This window comes from Botrytis porri, assembly GCF_014898465.1.
Source record: "Botrytis porri strain MUCL 3234 chromosome Unknown BPOR_010, whole genome shotgun sequence".
NCBI classification, from domain to species: domain Eukaryota; kingdom Fungi; phylum Ascomycota; class Leotiomycetes; order Helotiales; family Sclerotiniaceae; genus Botrytis; species Botrytis porri.
This window is the reverse complement of record NW_024066084.1, coordinates 1,892,832-1,910,354: the sequence shown is the minus strand read 5'-3', so window position 1 is coordinate 1,910,354 and position 17,523 is coordinate 1,892,832. Positions and strand designations below refer to the sequence as shown.

General features: G+C 33.6%; 3 protein-coding genes across 3 annotated transcripts; 1 reads left to right on the top strand and 2 right to left on the bottom strand.

Annotated features, from left to right (window-relative positions):
• Positions 1-5,390: 5,390 nt before the first annotated feature.
• Positions 5,391-7,342, bottom strand: EAF01_007964 (uncharacterized protein; the record flags this gene model as incomplete). The annotated part of the gene is made up of 2 exons (XM_038916220.1): positions 5,391-6,815; positions 7,076-7,342. 2 exons carry the CDS (start codon positions 7,340-7,342, stop codon positions 5,391-5,393), a joined length of 1,692 nt encoding a protein of 563 aa, XP_038768691.1.
• A 1,333-nt stretch (positions 7,343-8,675) lies between these two features.
• EAF01_007963 (uncharacterized protein) lies at positions 8,676-11,687 on the top strand. The gene is made up of 3 exons (XM_038916219.1): positions 8,676-10,263; positions 10,367-10,681; positions 10,732-11,687. The coding sequence occupies exons 1-3, from the start codon at positions 10,098-10,100 to the stop codon at positions 11,331-11,333; spliced, it is 1,083 nt and encodes a 360-aa protein (XP_038768690.1). The 5' UTR covers positions 8,676-10,097; the 3' UTR covers positions 11,334-11,687.
• A 4,351-nt stretch (positions 11,688-16,038) lies between these two features.
• EAF01_007962 (uncharacterized protein) lies at positions 16,039-17,270 on the bottom strand (the record flags this gene model as incomplete). Its single annotated transcript, XM_038916218.1, has 2 exons — positions 16,039-16,927; positions 17,080-17,270. The coding sequence occupies 2 exons, from the start codon at positions 17,268-17,270 to the stop codon at positions 16,039-16,041; spliced, it is 1,080 nt and encodes a 359-aa protein (XP_038768689.1).
• Positions 17,271-17,523: the final 253 nt, after the last annotated feature.

Below are 17,523 nucleotides of genomic sequence, written 5' to 3'. Positions count from 1 at the left end.
TTTAATAAAGTATTTTGTAGTAGAATGTAATTATAAGATTTATGATAAAAAGCTTTTTATAATTATTAAATCTATGGAGAAATAATAATTAGAGCTTTAAGGTTTATAGTAGGAATTTGAGATTCTTATTAATTATAAAAATCTAAAGTATTTTATTATAACAAAAACTTTGAATTAATAATAAGTCCATTAATCTGAATTCCTTTCTTATTATAATTTCTGTATAATTTATTAATTGGAGTTTAAGATTATTTGATTAGATACTTTAAATTAGAAAAGAAAGAATAAATTAAATTTTATAATTAAAGATGATAAACACTTGAAGAATAAGAAATATATAGTTTTATTAGCAGATAAATTCGATATTAATCTTTATAATAAACTAAAAGCTAATATTTACTTAATATTAATAAACCTTATAATACCTATAAAAAAATAAATTAATTAATAAACTAATTAATGATATTTATAGAAGATTAAAAATATGACTTATCAACTTATTATAGTAATCAAGAATTAGTATATATATAAATAACTAATAGAATTTAAAAAAATATTTCAAATTACTATATAAAACTACTATATAGTAAATAATAGAATATATTATTAAGAAAGATTAGAAATTTCATTAAATAATAAATTAAAAATATAAATTATTTATAAAATGTACTTATCTAATCTAGCTAAATATTTAGGTTGAATTAAAATAATCGATTTTATTTCTTATATATATTAATAGTTATAAATATACTAGGAGATTACTTTATATATATAAGTATATAATCTCTATATATATATAAAGTTATTAAAATCAACTTTATTCGAATTTCTTTATCTATTATCAATTCTCTTTTAAACTTAATCTAATATATTAATAAATTATATATATTACAATTTTATATATAAGTATATTCTAATTATTATTTATCAATTAATTAAAATGAAACATTTTATAAAAATTAAAATGCTTATAATAAAAAAGCTTATTAATATCTTTATTAATCATATCTATATTCTACATAACCTATTAAATAATATCATTTTTAATTATAATATATAATTTATATTCGATTTTTAATCTTAATTAACTAAATAATTAGCTATAACTTTTTAGTATTTTTTAATATTCTATTCATAAATAGATAAATAAACAGAACAAATAAATTCTATTCTTGAATAATATTTACAAGTCTTTATAAACTTTTATTAGAATAATTGAATATAATAATTGCCTTTTACTAAATTCATATTAAATAATATAACTTCGGAAATTACTAGTTGTTTATTATTCTTTACTAATTATAAATTTAGTTTACATATTAATATAAAGTCTAATAAACCTTATCCATTAAATATAATTATAATATAAAAACAGGAGTTTTTTAAGGATAATAAGATAGTAAATAAAATAAAAAGAATTTTATTATAACTATAAGTTCTTGTTAAATAAGTAATTATAATATATAAAGAAAACATAAATCAATATCATACCAACTCATTATATTATTATATAGGTTAGAAAATATTTATAAATATTAAGAATATAAAAACCTTTTAGAAAGTAAAGAAATTAAATGATTAGTGAATAGAACTATATAAAATTATAAAGGTTTATTCTTGTTCCTATTTTATTTAATTATTAGATAATATTTAAATATTTCCTGTTTTTTATTATTTGTTATTTATTTCTATAATTAATAGAATATGTTTTTTAGTATAGGCTATAATTAACAAGTCAGAATTAATTATTACTAAAAACAGGATTCTTAAAAAAAGAATAATAAAAGTAAGCTAATATAAAAATAAATCTTTAAAGAAATTATAAATAATTATAATAAAAATAATCATTATGATTTAATTGAATAAAAGTATTATACTCCCATTTAACAATTAATAGCAAATTTAAAGAAGAATAAAAAACTATTAACAAAATATTATTATATATACTCTAAAAAGCTTAGTTTACCAAAATAAATATTAAATGACTTTAAAGCTAAAGTAATTTTATTATTTATATTAGAACATTTAAAGAAGATATAAAAAGCTCGAAGATTATCTTATAAAAGAAAAGTTAGATTAATATAAAGTATTTAAATTATTAATTTAATAAATTCAATTATTTATTTAATTTATATATAATAATAAACTATACAATAAATTTAGTTTGTTTGGGATAAGTAAGCCTTTAAGGAGAAGTACTATCACAGGTTTAATACATAATTATATAAATGTTTAAGATATTCACCCTCTATATAATTAATATTTCTTCATTTTCTTCTTCATTTTTTATAGAATATTATATATCTTACCTAGTACTTATTTCTTACACCGTGATAAAATTAAATTAGAACTTACTATAAAATATAGAGGATATCTTAATAATTATAGTAAAGCTATTTCATTCTTCTTATTAAGACTACGCTATTATATATACGCTTGCTTAGGTAAGCGACGCTACCGGGTAGCGTACTACATTTTCAAGTATATTATATTATATTATATTATATTATGTTATATCATTTACATTTAAATCATTTACATTTATTACAATATTTAAATCATTTAACTTAATTACTTGATATTAACTTTTCGTCATTCCATGGTTTCTAATCCTCGAACTGTACGTAGTTCAGTGTTCAGAATCTAGAGTCCAGAGTCTAGATTATTTGATATACTAATAAATATTCAAGTATTAAAGCTTATAAATCAGATAACGTAGTTTATTAGTGAATAGGTTATATCAATAAATGAATCACTTTCACCTCAATTTATATTTTTAAAACTATATTATTCAATAACAATCAAATCAATTGATTGAAATTATAAAGATTTTAATAATCTAAAATCTATTATATTATTTTAACAGATTCTTATATTATAACCTGTCTTTTTGTATTTATTATAATATCGAATAAAAGATACTTTTTTATTAGATTTACTCTCTTTTTGATATTTATTATATTAAATTTGAATATCAATCTTTTATTGATATAATATATCAAAAGCCTCTTATCTAATGAATATTTCTTTTTGATATAATTAGGTTTTTTTTATGTATTAATACTTACTTAATACTTCATTTACTATTCGAAATATATAATTTTTTATATTTAAAAGTATATTTTTATAAACTAATCTTTTTATACTTTTAAATAAAGTTAATATAATTTCAAATATAAATATAAAGGAGCTTACTTAATAATAAGTTATTTAAGATTTAATTAATGTTGATTGAGAAAGAGTTTTAATTAAATTACAAGAGGTTTCAAAGATTTATTAATTTAGATCGAAAAAGGGAGGGGTAGATATACGAATTCGAATATCTAATTTTGAAAGTATAGTTTCAGAATTAAATGAGATTAAATTTATTCTTTAAAATCCTGATTTTATATTCTGAAAGATAATTGATTCCTTATATATAGCTTTAAAAACTATAAAGAATTCAATCTTCAAAATATAATTAATATATACTTTAATAAATTCATTAATTTGATTATTATATAAACATTTCAGATTACTAAAATAGTTAATATTAAGTAATTAAATTAAATAATTTACATATAATGATAAATATAAATATATAATATTATTCTCTTTATAATATACTTGAAAAGCTATTGATTTATAACTTTTATATTTATTCAATATTAATATTCAATATTTACCCTTTTTTTCGATTTTTAATATGCTTATTAAAGTATTTCAATTATTTTAAATTTATCTTATTATTCGTTCATTTATTAAATATAAATTTAAAAATTTATTCTATAAAAAGATTCATTTCGATGTATTAATTAAAGAGATGAATTTGTCCTTGAATTATTAGAAATAAGGGAATAGTTTTACCCTCTTCATTTCTGTATATTATTATTATAGCCCATTCTCGATTACCTGGTTGTATTACCTTACTTCTACTATTTCGCTTAATATTAATTACTATTATTATTATATATATAATCCTTATTATAAAGTCTATTTCATTAAAATTATAGAAATCTTTATTCAAAATACTATATTTAACTTATATATTTATAACTAATCGAAACTATTTTTCAAAAAGTTTAGGATTTTTATAGAAAACTTTTTGAAAGTTATAAATACAATTAAAACATATCTTTAATTCGATTTGACATTTTACAAATCGATATACTCAAAACTTTTTAATATGTTTTGTACCCCTCAATTCAAGAATATAATTTATTATATCTTTTATATTCTTAAGTTTAAATAGAAAACCTTTCGAATCCATATTAATTATATATTCAGAAATGATATTCTCTTCTAATTCTAAAAGATTATAAAATTTAGATCGATATTTAAAGTGAAGGGTAAAACCTTTAATTCTATACTGTAATGTTGTATTCGAGATATTATATATTTTCGTAACTTTTCGAATACTTATTTTTTTATTTTTCTGAATAGCTTCAATAGTGAGGAGTATACAAGCTTTTTAATTATTCGAATTTATTATGAATTGTTGATAAAATATGTATTGAAAGAGAAGAGTGTAAATTGAGATGAAAGTAATCTATTCATTAATATAATCTACTCACTAATAAATCATATTATCAGATATTATATTTACAAATCCGAAATACTTAGATTGGGTAAATAACAATAGTAAATTCACCTGCAGAGGAAAGGAAAGGGGAGTGCTTCACCGGAAATACATCATAATGACTCGGCATTCATAAAATCACAGTTACTAAACACGTAAACAAATGAATCTAGATGAAATCTCAGTATAATTGTACTCTATCTATCTCATCTCTCCAATCTTTCTCCCCAAAAGCCTCTCCTCTAAAATGATTCTACAATCGGCACCAAAACAAGAAAGGTATCGTCAGGGTGGCAAAAACAAAAGAAATTCGTTAGTACGCGAGAAGTATCCTTTAAAACGATTTGCAAGGAAAGGAATCGTAAAGTCCCGTGTGTATATAAAATTCAAAACAACGTCCACTTCTCTCCCCCTTTTCACATCAACCCACAAACATCATCCGAGAATCAGGACTCAACAACCCCCAAGCAACCAAATCGCTCAAAACGAAGCAATCCTCAAGAACCAACTTTTATGTACCTACCACCGAAACCACCCAGAAGATTGATATACCATCCCCTTTCCTGCCTGACCCAACCCATCCCAAAACCCATACATTCAAATCATGCCAAACCTCCCATGAGGTATAGCATATCTTTTGACCAGCAAAAAAAAGTAAAGTCGCTAAATCGCAGCACCAAAGTTTTGATCGATATTAGGTACTTCCAAAAACACAAAAGAGTGGAGTGTTCGTAAGTCCGTAATTATTCCCATGAAACTCCCGTGAAATGACAAACAAAAGAAAGGGTCGAGATGTTATACATGGGGTGATTTGAATGTAATATAGCCTACATTACAAGGCTTTTGGTTCATAGGCTGGGGGAGCATCATCTCCATTGCTTGACGTAGACCAGAACCCTTGACGAGCTGCTTTGTCATCATGTTGACGGCGAGCGAGTTCGGAAGCCATCTTCATAATCCAAGCTTGCTCGAGAATTCCTGATGGTGATTCGGTTGTCGAGAAGTGAAGACCATGTGGGTATGAGAATGGCGTATGTGGTGGACTAGTCGCTGTCTTCTCTGGAGCGTATGAAGTGAACGCTGATTGATTATAAGCGGAACGCTTCTGTTGTTGCGTACTGATTGGAGTAGAAGGTTCCACAGTGAGTGTTGGTACTTGATCCATTTTGACTTGTTCAGGAGTCATAGAACGAGATGGTTGGAGTTTCTTTGGTGAGTCTCCAAGATCAATACTATTGAATCGTACCTTTCCTGATGGTGGAGTGACTGGAAGATCTTCTGGCTCCTCTGGAATACGAGATGGAACAGTTGATTCGGATGCTGCGGTCGTCGAAGCGGACTCACTTTCGCCACTCTCACTACTCTCCGTAGTTTTGGGTTTTCTCAAGTTCACCACTCTATTCTTCTTCTTCCTCGCAGGATGTGATCTTGAACCTCGATTCGCACCAAGACTTAACCCTGTTGTGGCCGAATGCATATTGACCAAAGATGGTCTAGATGGTATGCCACCGTGACCGTCATCGGAGTTTCGATTTGAGAATGTATAAGTTGTACTTTGACCTCCGAGCGATGATTGAGGCCTATGAAGAGATGTGGTTGCTGGTGTGGTAGTTCCAGCCGAATCTCCTCTTTCAGAAGGTGCCCATGCTCGGAATACCGCATCTCGAATAGAAGGAGTGAAAAGTGACAATGTTCGATGAGAGTTGGTGAGTGCCGCCAATCGAAGTAAGTTCTTTTGTGAGAACAAGGAGTGGATCTCTGATCCGCCGTCTAATGATAAGTTCGAAATCTCAGTCGCATCTAGAACGTTTCCACGGGCATCGACGGCATCTTGTGGTGGACTTGCAAATGGGTCTATCGCTACCTCGTCTTTCGCTTTCTTCGCCGCTTCGGCCATCTCTTGATCTTCTTTTGCTCTATATTCTGGACACCATAATCTCAATGAGAGTCTGTGAATGATAGCAGGCAATTCATCCATCATCAAAGTCCTCAATTGTTGCTCAATTTCCTTTTGTAAATAATCCTTAATGAACGGTATCGAGTCAAAGGTAGAGGAGACCTTGAGGGATTCGAGGGGATCATTTCGAAAGACCAAGGTTAATCCCTTGGACTTTGAAAATACCACAATGATAAAAGCCGATAATTTAATATCCGACAAAGTAATTTGTAATGGGATGGTGAGCCCCGCATCTGCGGCGAGGGGTTGTGGAGATGTGAATGAAGGTTTCGAGAACAAATGATTGTTTAGCGGATTAGCCTATATTGATATATTAGCTATGCATTATAGGTTTATGTCAAGCATATGGGATATGCAAGCTGGGTGGTGAAATTGAAACGCGATTTCCTCTCTATACGCGTCGACAGTTCTGCAGTGACAACTCATTTATCGTTCGAGTGGAACGTTCAATCGAAAGTGGGAGAATGAAGGTTTTTGCGGAATCGGTAAAATGTCAAGTGTAACGACAACGACGACGACGGGGGCGACGATAAGGACAGAAAAGACGACAATAAACGTACCTGAACTCTTGTTTTCAAAGTCAAGAACGCATCCCCAGAATAGCACATCTTGAAGATTCCCCTAAATCTATCTTCTGCCAAGTCCCCAATCTCCAATATTTCCAAATCGGGCGGGACCGAACCCAAATTCAATTCGTTGACGAGAATATCATCTTTGATGATGGGAGGCTTGGGAGATTTATTGAGAGCTGCCGTGAGCATCTCTTGAGCTCTTTGATAAAATTCCGCATCTGCCGTGAGGGGCGACCAGTTAAAATTGAAAGCCATGTTGATATGACATTAGATGTCGACGATCACAGCGTTCCTACGCAAGAGGAGGTCGTCGTTTGAGGAGGTATCGTCGATGTCGATGAAGTTCGTGAGTGATTTGAGCTTACTGGAGCTTCATAGAAGGAAATGTCGACTCGAGAGATATTTTGATGGATTTGATCGTGCGAGCAAAAAAAGGATGATCGTGTGACGTAACGGTTGATGTTAATCCTCTTAGTTTCTATCGAGAAAGAAAGAAAGAAAGAAGAAGAGGATGAAGGGTTTGAATTTATGATATGAATATGAACTTGAACACAAGAAGATCAATGTTCAATGTGATTGTGATGGTGATGGTGGTGTGTATGTGTGTGTATGTGTGTGTATGTGTATGTTGTATATGGGAGGACAAGAGATGGTTCCTGATTATAAAAAGTGATAGTGATAAGTGAAGCTCCTGGTCGATAGGTAGTAATAATTTTTTCAATTCCCGCATTTCTCCCTCTTCTAGATTTTCTTTCGAGCTCGCTTCCTGTAACCGTATGAACTACAGTATGAACCCTGTGTCCCTTTTGCCTAGCTAATAATAAGGGAGGTATGGAATTTGATTTCCATTTTTCCGATGTCCGGAAATCCTGTTGATACGACAGAAGCATCTGGGTAATCATATCCATGGGAGAATTTGGTTGGTGGTGGTGATTGTGTTATATATTAGGTAGGTAACTAGTCATATATTATACTCGAGTATATATCGTTATCTTATTGGATCTTGAACATTAGTCTACCGGTATTAACTATCTATAACTTCTGATCATAATACTCAATATATTAAATCCCCGATTTCCTTGTACTATTTTTTTTTTTTTTTTTTTTCTTTCCCCTCACTTCACTAGATTTACACTTCACTAGATTTACACTTCACTAGATTTACACTTCACTAGATTTACACTTCACTTGATTTTACACTTCACTTCAACTCAACTCACAGACTCAAGTGTGCTCTGACCACTCTCAATCCCATTCATTCATAATATAAGACCCCGAACCATTTATTTATTTGTTTATTTATTTCTTCCTTCTCTCCTCGGCCTCCCGAACTCCTCCACTGAGTCCACTGAGTCCACTCCCATCACCTCGTAACAAACAACCCGAAAAAGAAGAAAATTCTATTTCGATTTCGATTTCGATTTCGATTTCTATTTAAAACCCATCAAGGAATTTCCCGGAAATTGAACAGACTGGATCCCGGAAAATCATCGTTACTGTCTCGCATCAATTATCCGATGGTAATTTCCTTGCATAACTATTAATTGATCATGTATATTAATATTCACCCTCTCACACCCTCACACCCTCATACCCTCACACATTCTCATCCAGCATCACATACGGCAAAATATCTTGGCCATGGCATCCCCCCACAATTCCTTTCGTCCCATGTATCTTTGATTGACATCGGACTTTTATTACAACCTTGAACATTGATCACCACTTGTCTTGCTTCATCTGATCATTCCCACACTTCAGTCCTCAATATATGAGATGAATTGATGACAATGTTGGTTTTGACGCTGTGTGATCAAGAAGAGCATTGGAGATATCTATAGAGAATGTAAAGTCACTTGATATTCTCTATAGATATAGCTTCTCGGTCAAAAGATCTGTATTTGATGGAGTCCATCTTCTGCTCCGCATCTTCTCATCTTCTCACCTCCTCTTACTCTTCAAACGAACATGGATACTCAATCATATAGAAAGTTTTATAGATTTGATAGCCTCATTTCTCTCTTCATGCAGCATCGATCTTTCCGCTTCAAGGTCGTCCCTTCAATTGTCGCCAACCTGAAGGGTTCATGGTGATTGCGGAGAAGGCATGAAGTGTTGTTATGTGATTTGCAGCAACAACACAACATACTACCAGAGTACACATGATTATCCCCATCCATAGCATCGATGATCTTAAGACTTCACCTCCGTCGAGGGGAGTCTCCAGCAGAAACGTTGGAATATAGTGAAGAAGATGTCTTCCTATCTCCATCTTCTCCAGTGACAATAGATTGATGAATCTCGACAACACTCATACACTTCCATCTTCCAAATTTCAATATGTTGACAGCATTCCTTTTTTTTTAAGCATCATGATAGCCAACCATCTCATTTGATCTCACTTCTTTTCCTCAGTCTCTATTCGAGTCGAGATTACATTCGACCTGTGGGCTATGATTGAAGCTCGAGACGCTCAATGTTATGATTCCACCCTTCTTATCATATGGTCTTCATATAAAGATGCCCATATACGATTCGATCCAAAACTTCAGAACTTGATATTACCTCACTGTTGGGTAATGTTGCTATGGCATTTTTCAATACATTCTTACCATTATTTGACTCCATCTCCCTCTTCCTCTTCATCTCCTTCTCCATCTGAATTCTCTAGTCAGAATTCCTATCATGTTTCATTTCCCTATAGGCTGTTATCTTTTCTCCAATACATCCATATCTACCATTTCATCCCAACCTCTTGACTCAGCTTGTATATTCCTCCACCACTAAAAGTCCAAGCGTCATTTGCGCTTAAGCTAAATCTTGATTACGGCGAACGGAAGAACCCCGATATGACGCATTACTGATTATTACTAAGTTTCATTCGTCCCAGTTATTTCATAAGACCCAATCCGGTTTCTACTCTTCATTTGTTCCACTCATTTCTCAGTCATTTCTCAGTCATCTTTTCCCCAATTTCCATTCAAATTCATTTGATTTAAATCCTGATATAATGAATAATATATCATTTCAACCTTATCGTCTCCCCAACAGCCATATCAGTATTAAAGTTCTTGCAGAAGGGGCTGCAAATGTTATATATCAAATCACGGTTGATCAAGGATCACAAGACATTGCCGAAGTGAACAAGGGTCATCAAGAATTAGAATATCTCTCTGGTAATTCTTCCCACACTCCTTATGTTACAAATGATATTGAAAAATATATCTTTATGCTTTGCTTCCTGGTTATGATATTACCATTGTACTAAATGGTATCCAGGAAAATTATTACGTCTTCGAAAAGATGTTCCCACTACAGCCCCAACTTCAGATTCACATCAGCAATGGCTCGGATACATCTTACCCCTATTCAAACCAGAACAATTGGTTACTCAAGAATTGATCTACATTGGTCATCTCAATGTGATTCCTGGATTGAATACCGATCTCAGACGATTTGATAATCCTGGTGGTACATCTACCTCGAATCATCTTGCCCCACCACCAAAAGGGAAGTTTTATCGTTCAAGAGCACAAAGTGGTACTTTCTTAGCGAAAGACGACTATGGCCTTTTGGTGACGGATATGACACCTAGTAGGTTGATAGCTTTTCTTTCGTCACCGCATATATTGATAGATTCACAGGGAAATCGTTGCAGGAAACCGTCGTCGAATTCAAACCAAAATGGCTCTCTCCATCTCATGAAATGCCACCTCAAGCCATGCGTTGTCGTACGTGTGCACTTCACGCACGTCGGATCGCTTTTGGAGAAGAAAGAAAGAATACTGATCTCCAATCATATCTTTGTCCTCTCAAACTTACCGATGATCACCCTACGTTAAAGTTCGCAAATTATGAGGCATCGGCTTCCCACATTTTACACAAAACTCGTGAATCGCCTGCTGTTCAATCACTTGCAAAATGGATCCACGAAAATCCTTTACTAAAACGACTTCGCGATCTCCAAACAGAGTATGATCGTAAAGGATCCTTGAAGTCGGAAAAGGCATCTCATGAACTTTGCGTGGCGATGACTCTGAGAGATTGTTCGTTATACATTCGTATGGATAAGAATTTACAGGTTATAGAAGCTCGTTTAGGAGACCTTGACTATAAATCAGCTAGTAAATATTCTTCGTGGAGAAAGAAAGAACAGGAATTAGTTAGTGAGGGGTGGTATTGTGGTGAAGAAAAGAAGGAATTGAAACAACCGGTTGACGAGTGTCTGTTGTCGAGGAAGATTTGAGTTGTATGGAATTACTTCTGGTGGTGTCGGGTCTAGAGACCGTCTCTCGTAGGGAGTTCTAATGGGTTGGAATTCCATATTGATAGAGTCGGTTCGAATATTGCGGCTGCGGTCTGAAAATCGAGAGCTCTCAATATCCGAAGACAACTAAAGATTTGAGGTGTGATCAATCGCTTCGATCAATTAAATCTTCTGGTCATATTCGGCAGGCGATAGATATGATCGTTAGACTGCAGTCGTAGCATCGGACACCCTAAAAGATCGAAGTTCGTGCGATTGGGGATAATGTTTAATGGAGTTTGATATAGATGGCTGGGATCATGGGCTAGATAATATTAATGACAAAAAATCATCTTTTAACATTCTGAATTTAACGTTTTCGCTGTGAGAGGTCTGCTGGAAGAATAAGAGTATTTTCGATACCTTTGTGTAATTGACAGAAAAGACAAAGGGCATGAAACTTGTATTTCTTTTCAGCCTCATAAGTATGAGTGTTAGTTCGTAATCCATATAGTGGGTGGCAGTGATTCGAATCTCACGTTGCGCGTGGGTATGCATCATAAACTATGTATGCATGGGATGCTTGACACTTGAGAGATGGTTTCGAGAGGAACCATTTGCATGGTTGGAGTAGAGGGCCGCGAGAAGATCGTCTTGTCGTCGGTCGAGATTTCATCGGAAAGTGGGTGTGGGTGTGGGGGACAAGAGAGATGTTTTCTTCTGCGTAGAAGTACTGTGGTTTGGATTTATCAAATCTGTTTCATTATATACGGTGTGATTGATGGGGTAGGGTTTTAGATGTAAGATTTGATGTTAAGATAGAGGAGGGGATGAGGGGATGAAATTGTGGTAATGAGGATAGAAAAGTAAACATAAAGATATAATATAACTAGAACAATTCAAAGTGGTACAAGGATATAAGTGTATAAGGAACATGAGATAAGGAGGGGGAAATTAGAATAACAAATGTAATACAGATGTGCGTTATATGTGAAGGCATAAGAAGCAGAGGAGATTAGGAATGAGGAAATAGGAGGAGAAGTGAGAGTGTGAGGGGTTGAAAGTAATCATGAGGTGGTCTTGCAAATTAGGACAATCCCGAGATTTATCATGCACTCCTATCGTGACTCCTATTCTCAGTCCCTTTTCAATTACACTCTCACTCCCACTTCCACTCTCAGGCTCAGGCTCAGGCTCAGACTCAGACTCAGACTCAAGGGCTCGTATATAGTGAGAGTATTGTATGTGATAGGATGACTGATTATTTGAGTAGGAGTTGGGATATATGTATGAGATCTATGTAAACCTTGAAAGGGAGGAAAGGGGTGGGGGGCTAAAAGGGATTCTTGTTTTATGTTTTGATGTAGGTAGGTAGGTAGGTAGGTATTTGATATAGGGGGGTTATATATATATTATTAAGCATTGAGATTCACGAATCAGGAACCGAACATACCAAAATACACACTGAAATAAAATTAGAGTTTAGAAATTTTTTACATGAAGGGTTTCTTTTCTATATCTAATTCCTATTTCTTCCCACCTATCAGGACCTACCTACATGCAAAGAGTCCGAAACAATACAGCAGCCAGCTGACGCGCAATCATATAAAAGTATGAGATACTTTGATTCGAGGGGGGTGAATAAGATTGGGGGTTTTCTCGGGGGAAATTGGGATGGGTGTTTCGATGTTATGGCACATTGAGTGTCGAGAAATCGGAAGCATCAAGAGATAAGTTTGATGATGATACTTTGTTAAGTGAAGTGCGCTATGTAGTAGTCTTGATTTCAATTTCAATATCAATACCTACCGTTTCTTCATTCTATCTTCACCCTATATATGAAAACGCAGAACCATGAAGAAATTTCAAAGATACGTCTGCTTCCCCCTCTTTTTTCTTCTCCTCTCTCATTTCATTTCTCAGTCCCAAGACCCTTATATTCATTCGCGTAGGACTGTTGGTGGATGGATAGATAGATGGATAGAAAGAAAGGAAGAAAGGGAAGAAGGTTTATGTCAGTGTAGGCAATAGAATACTGTCAGGGATGATTCACTTTACCACTAATCCATAAAAGCATGGAGTGTTCCGCATGCTACCGGAACAGTGGATCTACTATATATACCCAATCAGGTGATCGCTCCCTGACATATACTATAGTAAAACGTTAGCGCGTATAAAGCTTTTAATACAATAGATAGTGCGTATTAAAGAAATATAAACTTATTGTCATACATATTACTTGAATAGGTATATACAAAGATATACAATAAAACTGAAATATAAAAACCTAAAAATAAAAAAATAATATTGAAAATCGAGACTAATTTCAATAAAGCCTAAATAATAATAAAATACTATTTAAAAGAGTGAATTCTATCTTTTATTCATTTAAATTCTTAAATTCTATATTATCTTTTATTTATAAATTAGAATCTAATTTTAATTTTAAGCATTTTATTTTTTCAATAATTACAATTTGAAGTTCATTACATCTTATAGTAATAATAACCTTTATAAAAAAGAATAAGTATTTAATAAAGACAAATATACTAAAGATATTAAATAAATTCAATATCACTTTATTTAAATTGAAATATACTTGTTGTTGTATAAAAGTAAATTATTATTTGTAAGGATTTTAAATATATTTAAAAGAGGGAAATAGTAAGATATTTTTTATATTTGTTTATTGAATAATGAAATACCTTTTTAGTTTATAAATATATAATTAATGTATTAAAAAAGATTTTTTTGAGTATTAATTAAAATGAATCTTTGAAATCTAACTTATATTACTGTTACGGGAGCTGCCTCTAGGGTCACGTGGAAGTGTCTAGAGATCTCTCGAGGTGGTTTAGACTAGACTTCAAGTAGGAATTCAATAAGGTTGTAACTGGTTGCAATTCTCGTAACTATAGTAATGAAACTAATGATTGTTCTTGAGCACGAAGCTCTATATTGTAATGAAATCCCATTCCCTTATATAGACCTTCGTTCTCTGTTGTCCCACTGCTTCCCACTGTGTCCCACTGGGCCTTACTCAGTGGGACTCAGTGGGACACCTTGGTCAGGTGATATTTTAATCAATCTAGTCATGTGACGACCTCGGTCGTAACAATTACTCCTTTCAAAATATATTATTGAAATCTAAAAATGATCTTAAATTTGTATATTTCGATTTATTTCGTATCAAGTTTATTTCGTATCAATTAGAAATCCGTATTCCTATATCTTATTAGTAGTATTCAATATTATTCAATATTACAATAATATTGAATATCTTTAGTAATATTGAATTCCATATCATGTACATACATATTTCGAAAAAAATAGATATACACCATTAAACTAACCCGTATACGAATTACGGGAAATACTATTGCCTACACTGGTTTGTATAATATATTACTTGAGCTTGTGTTTGTGCTTCTATGTATTGAAAGATTGAAAGATTGAAAGATTGAAAGATTGAAAAACTTTATATATATTTGTATATGCATATATATAGATTTAGCAATAGTGAAATACTCTGGAGGGAGAGAGAAAGGGTTGTTGCGTAAGATTGTAAATCGGGGATGGAAGATGGTGGTTTGTGGAGCACGGATAGAGAGGGGGTCAGGGGAAATGAGGAGCGTGGCGTATAGAACGACGGACTGTGTGTCTTTGGAATATCTTTGACCGTTGAATTTGTCAAGGTTCCGTAGTATAAGAAAAGGATGAGGAAATGAATTGTGATTGGTAGAGATTATTACAGCGTATACGCTATATAACTATATCATCTGACTGATTCTCATGGATTCTTCCACTATACGAAGACCTTTAACAAAAACCTCGGTGCGACAATTTTCTCGCTGGGCTCGAAGATATTGTTCTAGGGATGAATATTCCTGTCGAATGCTCATTGCTGAGGAGCAATGTACATTGGTGTAGTGGTAACCTTGGGTGAAATCATCTCTCTGTGCGTAGAGAATGGAGTATGAGTACATATCTCTTCTTCTATCATGAAACCCTCGATCTGCGCTTGCTGGATGAATTATGTAGCCTGAATACTGTGGGATGGTATCGCAAAAAAAAAGAGCTGGTGTATGCGTGGTACTAATGATATCAGTGTCCAAGCATGGAGCAAATACTCAGGAGATGGTATCGCAGTACACATATTCCAGGGCCCAGCGATGAAATCATCGTGTTGGGGTTTTGTAGAAAGTTTGTGTGCGGTATGAGGTCTTTTCTATCAAGGCAAATCATATAATTATATGGTAAGATTGTAAGATCGTATTGCAATATGAGGGTATGAGAATCATTGAATGATATGAATTGGTGTAACAAGGTCTGAAAAGGGGGGGTCACAAGAGGTAACCCCTTTGTATTTGCTCTCCTACTCCCAGGCATATGGGTTCTAAAACAACGTGGGCGCCAGCTCGCATACAATTTGATCTCCTGGGAGTATGTATTACTGATGTCCGAGCAAGAAAACATGTTTCGAATAGTTGAGATTCGTGTCGAAACATATTGTAGAAAGTGGAGATCAATGTGGGTTGCCTGAAGACAAAAGTATCTAGCAATCTAGAAATCAGATGACAATTGAGATGATAGTACTCCATCCAATATATAGAACAGTCCCTCAAAAACCCCTCCCATGATAAGATCGAATTCATGGGAATAGCGCGTAGTAGTATAGAACGACACTCTCAAAACTGCCATTATTCTAATGATCAAGACCGAATTCTAACCGAATTCTATATATAAGTTCCAACAGAGAAGTGAGACGTTTCCCATCCGAGAATAATCGATTGTCAATACACCATTTTCGTAGCTTTCCTGCCTCATGTGCGTCGAACGGTCGGGGACGTTTGCCTAAAAGTTTATACTTGAGTGTACTTCTAGCTGTCCAGATAAAATTATCAGGATATGAATAGTGGCCCGACTCATCTAAAGAAAGATAAAGAACTGCACGGCTGAGTTTTCGATACATAATGTACGAAACATCACTCCTGTATTCGGGTCCAAAGAGTATCTTGAAGTTTGCTCCACAATCTTTTCCGGCCATCACCATGGACATGATTATTTCTCCCAAATGCATCTCCAGACAGTCCTTTTGAGGAAAAATCCCGATCTCATGCGCCAAATGCAGTATTCGAGGAGTACGGAGGATAATTCCAGATCTGAAGTGATCAAGGCTTGAAGAGGCAATATGTTGTGCCTGATATATAGGTTGGGTGTGAAGTGCTCGAACAGCTAGTGCATTCGCATCTCGATTCTGCTCCCTTCTAACGTGCCAGAGCTGGATATTGAGATCACCTGAAAGTAGTCCGATCATGTGATGGATGCGTAAAATGAGATCTTGATTTGCCACTGGCTTCCCCTCTACTGTTCTGAATCCGTTCTTCAACCAGATTGGGAGCCACGAAGTAAGACAGTCATGTACGAATTTGGAATCCGTGATGATGATTACTTCTACTTTAAACGAATGGTAGATTGACATGGGCTGATCGGAGATCCATTCTCTTAATTCGCTATGATGTTTAAGGAGCTCGAGTGCACGAAGCATGGCCATCAACTCTGAATAATTGCTCGTATGTGTTTCTCCAGATGGTCTAGTGATAGTATCATAAGTATTGAGAGGCGAGTTTGGACCAAAAAAACGCCAAAGGAGGATTTTTCAGCGCGTGTGGTTCCATTGCCAGGACAAGCACCATCAATTGCTAGCACTAATGCTCTTGGGGGGCAAATTCCGGATTCGTGATACAGAACGTCAGCTTCAGGATATTCCAAGTATGGCATCCCACTGCCTTCATGGTATTTCACGATATCCTTGGGAGTCACTAGAGTGCCGTCGGAGAACAATTGGCGGGGATCAAATGACCGAGCTCGAGGATGAATCTCTTGATCTTTAAGAGATTGGAATTGATTGTGCGTCTGTGAATGAGAGTTTTTCATCTTGATGCCTGAGTTCTTGTATGTTTGTGATATTGTACGGGAAAGTGATGGTGAAACTCTGGTCTTTTTGATTATTGTTAACATCTGATTTAAGGTTCAAGGCTAATGTATGATAGATATATTAGAGATAGGGTCACTCTGCAACTCCGGCGCTAGACAGAAGATACGCTTAGCGATGTCGGTATGAAGGGGCCAATAGAATCCACTGCTTCTTTGAATTCCACTATATTAAATGGAGATCTGGCAAAAAGAA